The 10,372-nt window shown below is 32.2% G+C and overlaps 1 protein-coding gene across 4 annotated transcripts in view; it reads right to left on the bottom strand.

Moving 5' to 3' along the window:
* Positions 1-9,757, bottom strand: part of LOC106463915 (zinc finger protein on ecdysone puffs-like) — a 39,914-nt gene extending 30,157 nt beyond the window's left edge. For 2 of the 4 annotated variants that reach the window (XM_022391554.1, XM_013923997.2), the window contains exons 1-3: positions 9,634-9,757; positions 4,153-4,519; positions 3,472-3,654 (exon numbers count right to left, since the gene is read on the bottom strand). In XM_022391554.1, the coding sequence (XP_022247262.1) occupies positions 3,472-3,654; positions 4,153-4,482 (513 nt within the window). In that variant the 5' untranslated portion in view covers positions 4,483-4,519; positions 9,634-9,757. Of the gene's footprint in view, positions 1-3,471; positions 3,655-4,152; positions 4,520-9,391; positions 9,501-9,633 lie in introns of those variants that run through there. The other 2 variants (XM_022391553.1, XM_022391555.1) reach the window with 2 other exon arrangements.
* Positions 9,758-10,372: the final 615 nt, after the last annotated feature.

Here is a 10,372-nt window from a genome sequence, read left to right on the forward strand (position 1 = left end):
GACTTTTGGAAGACCGTATCGTTCTCAGACGAATCAAGATTCGCTCAATTTTTGGACAGTGGAAGGATATGGGTCTGGAGAATGCCTCACCAAGAGTTTTGTCTCAACATATTGCAGCCAACTGTGAAGGAAGCATGGTGGTTTCAGCGTGATGGTTTGGGGAGATGTTTTGGTTGGTGGGAGATCGAGCTTAGTGGAGTTAATTAAATCATCAATATATCAATTCATGTGAATATAACTGAAAATTTTCATTTTTTCTGAAAAGGTGGTGTCTATTTACTTGTGACCATACTGTGTATTATAAATGAAATGTGACTGTATTTTACAAAATACTAGTCCACTAAAACACAGCCAAGACAGGTCACTTTTATATTATTGGATACGGTAACATGAGTGCACATGCATTGCGTCATTGTAACTTCTGTAGTGTTAGCTAAGTGTAGCTGAAATGTCAATATAATAAAAATAAGATCAAATCTACCGAACCCATACAGAGATTCAATAGTGAAAATAACAGATAAAATATAAAGTTTTTCTTAAAAAATGTTTGATAATTATCTGGAGGTTATAAAGATTTCACATGTGAAATTGGAAAACTTTCTGAAGCAAAAAGTATCTTAATATCAAAATGGAAATTACTTTGCATGTTGGATAGGCAACATGTAAAACAGAAAAAAAGGCATTACTTAAAAAACCTTAAGACTTAATAAAAAACAACAACATATTTTGTGTACAAAAGTCTTATAATTCGATGACGAGGAACCCACTTTGAGACTAATAATGGCTGGAGACGGCTTGAATGGGTAATGAAGAAAAACTTTAATACATGTTTAACATAACAGCAAATGTACAACGTTTCGACAAGGTTTTGGCATCATCAGGTAGTCTTATAATATTTACTGATAATCTGCCAAATTTCGTGAACATATGCTTACTAATTTAAAAGTTATAGCATGAAAACCGTAACAAACACAAAATGGTTACAAGGTCGGTCACAGGGACTGAACTTGTGCTGAAAGTTGCTTACCAATCCATAAATGATTAAAGAATAAAAGCAGACTCGACTACTTCTATACCTTGCAAAACTTTTCTCACTGACAAACATGCTGTTTTAACTTCACTGAGCAAAAACACATGGCTTAAATTAGTCTCATTATTAAAAACACCTAAACAACATTTTGCGTGTTAGATTATTTAGACCACTTGGATCTTTCTGGCTGAAATATTATAATTACTTTAGAACTGTGCTGCAACTGGTTGAGAACCTGTCCAAAGGGAAATCTATCAATGATGCACTGAAATATTTTATATACAGAATTATTGTAAAGTGATTAAAATTTAAGTGTTACTATTAGTGAAAGTGATGAGTTTTAGTGCAATAACCAAGAAGTGAGTTTTGTACTAACATATTGTTCCTAACCTAACAAAACAAAGTCATACCTGATTATAGGAAACTAAAAACAATTGTTTTAACCCATTCACTGTGGCTGGGACATATATTTCTCAGTGGAGTGGGAAATATACATTCCAGCCACAGCAAATGGGTTAAAGTTCTGTTGATTCACTACCAAAATGATAACACAACTAAAGCCAAGTATAAACACTGTTCAGCTGAGTGTGAGACATATTTTGGCCGTATGGTAAATAATTTGTTAAATATTTGCCTACATCTCCTACGAAGAAAATTCAAAACTAAATAAATTACTCCAATTCAGAGAGAGAATGTCTTATTGGACTGATAATAATAGGAAACTTGTTCAACTTCAAGGGCTCTGTCCTCACGTATCTCAAAAATCCTTAAAAATGCAAGACTTTGCATCTGGATCCTGTAAAAAGTTTTTAGTTGCTTTTCTAGGAAGAATTTTCTGTGTAAAAAACTCAAAACTTATCCATCTTTTTAGGATGGAAGCAGATGTAGCTATTTAGTCAATATAAAGTTGATATGAAATGGCTTGTATCAAAACCACATTTTGACATTGTTTGGCAATTGAAGATACTGCAACACTCTGAAAAATTCATCGCTTTTGGGAAGGGGATATAACAGTTCTTTCTGGTGTAAACTATTTATACATTCAGACCATAAAGTTGTGTTCAGGATTATCCTTGTACTTCATGGCATTAAAACACAAAAGAATATGGATTAAATTTGGGCACAAAGACCTTCCAGAAAGATATATAAAACAAGTAATATCCGTAAAAAAAAGTAATATCTCAGTTTGAAAAAGCAACTCAAACCACATGTACACAATTTGGTTCTATAACATATCCATTCAACTGTCGCAGGCTTTCAGCAGCTAGAAAATTAAATCGGTATTCGTGCTACTCTATATAAAGATATACTGGTCATCAAGTTACAGGATGCATCACCTATAAATTTCTTACCACTAGATTTGGGTGATTTAACGAATTACCAATAAGCAACAATTACATCAATCTGTGTCTAATAAATTAACTTAAACTAGCATTTTTGATTATTACTGTTTCCCACAATCAATTAATTAAAATTATGATTAAATCTATTGTCATAAAAATAATCTACTAATCAAGATTAGCTTCTAATCATTACTGTTTTTATTATTCCAACAATTGACTAATCAAAAATTAAGGTTTACAATTATTCCAACTATCCGACATAATGAGCTGTACTCTGCCTCATTTTAGCCTTACGTTGTTTTTTAATTCAAGTTTGTTCAACTTTGAGGGATTTGAGAAAGGATGGGGGGGGGGGGTGATTCAAAGGTCTCGGATTGGATTCACATTGCCAACAAACTTTCTTTCCATGTTATCATCATGATGAAACTACTAAGGCTCTCTGTCACTGTCACTAATTTTGAACTGCTAAGGGGAAGGCAAGTGGCTGGCAGCACCCATCACCAACTTTTTGACTGGTTGTACATATCATGGTTTGAGAAACACTGTACTACTCAATTAGTAGATATCATTAATCATCCAGCTCTACTTGCAACTACCAAAAAGGTCACAGGAAACCTGTTGTCCTTGTATTCTAAGTGGCTAGAAAATGTGTAGGGAGGAGTGGTGTGCTTTGGATATCACAGGCTTACAACAGAACTGTTTGTAATTGAAACTACGCTGCAGAGCAGTCAGATAAAGCATAATCGAATGTGGTTATATGGAGTGTAATGACATGATAAGGCTCAAAAATAGTTTTAACATAACATACGCAACCTTTATAATTTTTGTACATGTATTAAAAATGTCGAAACTGACAAAGTTTATAGCTTTGTCACAAGTTAAAACAATACTTATGTTAAATTTCTAAATAATAAAGGGTTATTCAATGGTAATATACTGCAGCTATTTAGCATTTTGAGAAAGGACCAGCATTCTTATAGTTTTGACCATAGAAAATATACTTACAAGTTGTAACTCTGAAGTGAATAAAATTCAGAGTACTCCAATCTATGGCTATATACATGTTTATGCCAGTATGGAAAAAGCCTTATATGTTACCTGATCTGTGCTGTCTTCAGTTGGGTCAGCTGGATTATAAGCTTCTTGGCCATCCTTTTTTACTTTTTTTTCATTTTTCTGCATGTTATCACCACCCGACCTTTGCCTCTTACCACGAGGCCCTCCACCTGAGCCCTGTTGTTGTGCTGGCCTTTTTCTCTGTCCTTGGTTTCTACCCCAACCCTAATAAAAAAGAAGTAAAATTATAATGATAATAAAAAACTAAAAAAAAATGTAGAAAGAAACAAACTATACTAGGTTAATATTTATATATCTTTCATACTTTACATTAGACATATAAACTTCAAAACCAAGTTTCACGAGTTACACTAATCTAAAATTATCAGTGTCAGTTTTAACAATTTAATACTGGCACTTGTCCACTCATATTTCCAAGTTTTTTTTAACCTGTTAAGAATCTTTCACACAAGAGCATAATTTTATAAAGTCTACATATATTATAGCATCAACTATTATAAATACATTATCTAAAGAAAGTATTCAAATTGTAAGTTCTTAATACAAGTCAGAGTCTCAGAGATCTTAAGTCAAAATCTGGAGCCTGTGGAAAGGACATACACTCATGTTAACACAAAAAGTCACCACATACATGAAGTTAAAACTTTTAAAGTAACCTTGTATTTTACAATCTTGAAAATACACAAATAAATATAAACTAACTCCTTTGTCTCTGTTGTTCATCCTGTTTCCTTGTCCAAACATTCCCATTCGATTGCCTCCACCTCCCATTCTGCCAACAGGTTCCATCATGTTCATTCTCTGGTTCATGCCCATTCCTCCACCACTCATACCATAATTCATACCAACACCAAATCCACCACCACCACCACTTCCTCTTTCTAACATCATCCTTTCCATGCTCATTGAACGCATGCCCATTGGGTTTCCTCCATATCCACTCATATTTCCAATTCCTGGATTCATTTGGTTCATGCCAAAGTTTGGTCCACTCTGCTGCCAAGGGCTTCCTCTGTAACCTCTGTAAGTCATTTTTCTTTAAGATAATGAGAGGACTTGAAGACAATTTCTGTGTAAGAAAGAAAAAATATCATTATATTTTTGCCAACAATTCATGTTGCATATTTCAGCTCTAGTGCAAACTGATATTTATTATACTAAAATTTTACAAAACAAGACTTCCCTGATTCTGTCATTATATACAAAGACTTAGTGTGTTCTGGTAATTTAGTTATTGCAAGCCCTTCTCAACATAAAACTATGTTTGTGGGCACTAGTGTATATATGTATGTACAATAAGTATGTATGTTTTTAGTACATCACTAAAATAAGTATTAAGTCTTTGACAAAAAATGTCAATCTTCTAGCATAGCACTAAACATCTTTTATAATTCTCCTAGTGTTGTAATCAGCTTACATATTGATTAGACACTTGTCATAAAATTCATTTTATCTAATATATTACCTTGCACCCTCAAAAAGAAGCTTTAACTCATTATCGACAGAGAAACAATAGCTGATAATGACCTACAGTTTTACCCTGTTTCAAACCCTTGTTCTATTTCACTGAACTTTCTATAAAGTAATATTTATGCAATATACCAACAGAGCATGATAAACTACATCATATGTCATATACATTATAAGTATGCAGGTTGTGTACTTGTCACTTGAAGACACAGAATACTTTGTTTGCCTAAATTCTTGAAAAAACAGTATAAATCGCATATATAGTTTTTTAAAAGCAATATATTTGTATGATTTTTTATGCACATTTGGTTACAATGGGCTTAAAACACAACTGAGCATTATCAAGCAGCTGGTTTCAAAAATATATTATTAGATTTTTTTAAATTATAAAATCTTAAATTTCAGATCAACCTTCAGTCCTACCAGTTACTTGCCTCATCATCAACAATATGCAGTGGTCTGGTTACACGTACAGAGTTATCTACTTTTGGATTTAAACACTAGTAGCTCAGCCAACAGAACACTGGTTTCAAAACACCAGTTTGAATTGATTTGCATTTACCTATTTTTGATTGGTACAGTTAAAGACATAACCATGAAATTAAGGACAAGAGTATGCTTGTGGGAACTATGGCTTATACAGATCAAGCTCCAACTTGCATGAACATTTTGAGATAGGCTCTACCAACAAACAATCAAAACTTTAGTCCTAAGCATATAACTCTACACCTGGATCATCACAGTAAGTGACACAATATCAAATTATTTTAAAATTTATTTGACCTAAGTATCAACAAAATATTAATCTTCCCTTTGCATAGTATATTATGTCTCTGCCACGTTACCTTTCACTTCCAACTTCACGTGAAGCAAAACTCATGTTTTTACTCATAGCTTAAATACTTTTTAATGTAATCATGATAGATGGACCTCTCAACAACTGTTAACTGTTTTCAGATTTTTCTGCAAAGCTACAAAAGGAGCAATCTGCCATCCCTAATTCTAAGCTGACAGACAATACGAAACACAGTAAACAAAGAGTATGGATGGAATGAAATGTTGAAATATGATATATTGCAATATTTCATAAAATGATTCAATATACATTATGTTGTCACATGACATGCAAGCACTCTCATTTCTCTCCATTTCATTTTCTATAACTTCAACTGTATGGCATCTACACTAAGTAATGTAAACACAACCTATAAGTAAGTCCAAGGTCAAACATAGTTTCAACATCTTAATTTCTCTGTTTAGGAAGATATAAATTTTCCCAACGTACGAAAGAATCTCCACCTATCTATCCTTAACCTTTAATAAAGTTTTCAAAACCATGTTCTTATTTGACCTATATGTTTGTAACCAACAGAAAGCATTTATTTTTCATATCAAGCTTGCAAAGATCCTTTTGAATTCAATGGCAATAGATTAGTCCAGCGGAAGTGACTGATGTGTGTGTATGTGTTGTAAGCAAGTTAATACTCATGGCATTAATGATTTAACCTATCTACAGCTTATTTACAGTTAATTATAATTGCCTTTGGACATTCTATTTTAACAATTTATGTATTGTTTATGTTTTAATATGCATATTTGAAAAGTACATGAAGTTTTGTTTTCACACACAACTTAGAAAAAAAAGGCTTAGCTAAATCTGCACATATGTCAGTCTATAGGAATCTTCTAAATGTGTTCTTACTGTCGTGTGTTACTTTTTTGTGATCAATAAACTGTACATTACACAAGCCAGAGAATGAAACTTTAAAATTAAAATCTATGTGAAAAGGTAATAAGTTGAAATTGAGAAAATAATTTAACTGTAGATATGGTTATAAATGATTCATTCAAAGAAAAACATGTACTGTTCATTTTATTTCATATTTTTTAACTTTTCATTTCACTGTTCATTAATAATTTGGTTTCAGTTTGTGTTAGGGTAGAGAAAATAACAGATAAAACAGAGATCTATTTTAAAAACTTTTGATATTAATTTAGAAGGTTTTAGAGATTATACAAATAAAATATGAAAACTGAGTTGAAAAGAAACATTTGTTTTTAGCACAAAAATCACCTTGCACTCAAACTGATGCAGTAAAAGATTCAGAAATTTATAAACATTATGAAGTCACACTTAGTAAATTCAAAATTCTAGTATAAAGTCCTGGGAGTTGGTACAATGGACTGAGCTGTACTACAAGGGTAGTAAATGTGTTTTTGTCTAAATGGCTCTGAGTTGATCTAAAAGCATAACAATTAATTTTAAGTCATTTAAAATAAATGTGTGAGAAGTTTTGTGCATTGTAATACACATCATATGTGACTAGTGTATCCCAATACGTATCGTATTGTGAGCGTAATGTATTATCTCACCACCACCCCACTCAAAAGTATCCACAACCTACACTTTGGCTATTATTTTTTGATCAAATAGTTGGATTTGACCATCACATCCATAGAACAATAGTGGAGGTTAAGTTTTTCTTGTGGAAATGGTTTGTGAATCATGAATATTCAGATTTACAGTCCAGGTATGGTAACCACTAGATCTCACCAAACCAAAAATCCTTTTAACAAAATGTATCTGAAATTTCTACCTGTTTGTACTATAAGCTTTACTTTTTTCAAGTTTGGTACTTTGATAATTTTTTTTTTTTTCATATTCAAATATAATTGAAATACAGGGAAATTTTGAGACAATTACATTATCTCCAACAAAGACTTAACAAAATATATTACTTAATAGTGTTATATGAATTATTAATATATATATATAAAAGGTTGGACATATTAAAAATAAAACAAAAAGGAGGATATGTCTGAGAAACAGATAAGACAGCCCATTTAAATTTGTTAATTTCATTAATGAAAATCTCGGATAACTTCAGGCCCTGACATTTGAAAAATGCATGATGGCTACAGAAAGCCCCTGCTAAACAGTAAATGAGCTGATGCTGTATCTCTATTCTTTGTTCACAAAATTGGATAATAAAGGTTAATTGGTATTTGTATATAATCTCTGGCATCTAATGAAAATAAAAGACTATGTGAGCCATATAAGAGAGACTCAAGTCACCTAAGTTTTGTCATATGAAAGTAAGTTTTACAAATATACACCAAAGCTTGGGATTCAAAATGCTTACAAGTAATTGTGAAATATAGTGGACACAATGTTATGGTCTGATGGGTAGTCTGGTATTCACAAAAGGCAGAGATGATTTTCATAAAGGAGCATCTGAATAATAAAACCAATACGGCAGTTTTAATTATTATTGTCACTATTCATGACAGAAAATCTGAGAAAATGTACAAGTTGTTTTGAAAAAGATGGTGCACCCTGCCAAAAATAAAAAGCTACTGGAAACAATAAAGAATGAAATCATTACCCTGGGTTACTCAAAGTCTGGAATTTAAAACCAATCAAACATATTTGAGAGAACTTGGATGTTTATAGCATCAACAAAATAAGCCAGCATCTGCTCATGAACTGAAAGTGATTCTGCTAGAAAATGGTGAAGTACAGATCAAACTGTTATTCAAAAGTTCATGAAATCTGTACTCAGAACATATTAAAGTATTATTACAGAAAAAGGACCAACTATGTATTGATATGTACCATTATGGCTGTTTAATTATTGATGAATAGATTTCAAGGGTTTTTTTTAAGTGCATTTTGTTCATAGCTAAAATTATATCACAATTCACTGTTTACACATCTATTTTTGGAACATTATTACTACTTGCAACTAGTTAAGCTTGGTACTAACCAAACCTATCATTGCCTAAATGATATAGAAAATATATTCACTTATCTCTTTTGATCAAGGTTCTTTGTGCAAACAGGTAAAGGCAGACATTTCTATACTGTTAATCATGTAATAAAAAATGTTTTAAGTAAGAAAATCGCTTGCTGAGGGTTAAGTTTCAACACCCAAACCTGAAATCTTACAACCAATGCATTTGCCTTTTATCATTAAACCTTCAAGCCCTGCTGTAGTACTACACTACTACTAGTAGGAAAAAACAAATTCTAAGTCACAGTGTAGTCGTAAATATATAACCCCAGACATCTGTTGTCCTTAACACAGATTACCTTTTAAACAGTAGTTCACAACCATCTTTAAGTTTAATACATTATAATTTTAATATACTTAATAAATAACGGCATAATATAGTCAACTTATAATTAATACTGCCAACAATAATGTTAACTTTCGAACCTTTTTCTTTCAAAACAACATATAATGATACATTATCTTAGATTTAATAGTCATGCGACTATGGCAGTCTTTAGGAATTACTCTGTATTACTCTTAGTATTTGTTACAACTTTCAGTTCCAATGAAAGATCAAGCGAGTAGTTAGGCCTAGGCTATATTGACAATGAAACCGTTACGTACTAAAATAGTTAAACTTAAAGCTTAACTAGAACAGTAACGCGACATACACAGTAAAATATATCCATACGTACCACGGTCTAAGACCGTGCTTGTGCTTTGAAAAATACAAATTTCAAAACTACAAGATGTTCAACTTGAAGTTCAATGGAATTTGGAAATGCGTCAGTATGAAGTAATTTAGGCCTAATGCAAAATGCAAGTCTACTCCAACTTCCAAGTTATCGTACGAAAAATGCTGAACAAATTATCATTATATACATAATTATATAATACAAGCTATAACTAAACATATAAAAAGCACAAAAATTGGTACCAAGTTAAAAAAAAGAAAAAAAAAGTTGTTCTTTTCAGTCTGTCTATAAAACACAGTCCTTTGTCCAAATTAATACCTAGAAAAAGTTAAGAAAGCTTCTATACTGCTTACTCACCAGAAGCTTTTGGCGCTACTATCGAAAAACCGGATGTCACGTGATTTTAACCCCAACAATATTATAAAAATACAACATATTTTATTTACCTAATATATAAGCGAAAGATTTACAATAATTTTATATATTATTTGTTTGTTTTTTTAATTCGCGGAAAGCTATTCAAGGACTATCTGCGCTAAATATTCCTAATTTTGAAAGAAGGCAGTTAATCAACAACACACACCGCCAATTCTTGCATAGTTGAATGATGAGATTTGATCTCCATCCTTATAACACACTCCCAAGCTCAAGTAAGAAGTGATTTGAGGGGTGAGAGCTGTAACGGAATGCAAATGACGGATTCACAAATCCATTGTCAGGCACTGAACTATTGAGCCACACTCGGCCTAAATTATATATATGTGTGTAAGAACAGTAAAGTAACACCACTTTTAAGGGCAAAAAGGAGCTGGAACACATAATTAAGGTAAGACCAAGACAGCCCTCTTCAGTAGTGAAGCTTACTGATGCTTTAAAGAAGAAGTGGAGCACAATACCACCAGCTTTATACCAAAAATTAGTAGACAATCTTCTAAGACGCATTGAAGCAGTCATCAAGGCCAAAGTCGGGCTAACACGCTA

The sequence above is a fragment of the Limulus polyphemus genome, unplaced genomic scaffold (assembly GCF_000517525.1).
Source record: "Limulus polyphemus unplaced genomic scaffold, Limulus_polyphemus-2.1.2 Scaffold1516, whole genome shotgun sequence".
NCBI lineage: Eukaryota > Metazoa > Arthropoda > Merostomata > Xiphosura > Limulidae > Limulus > Limulus polyphemus.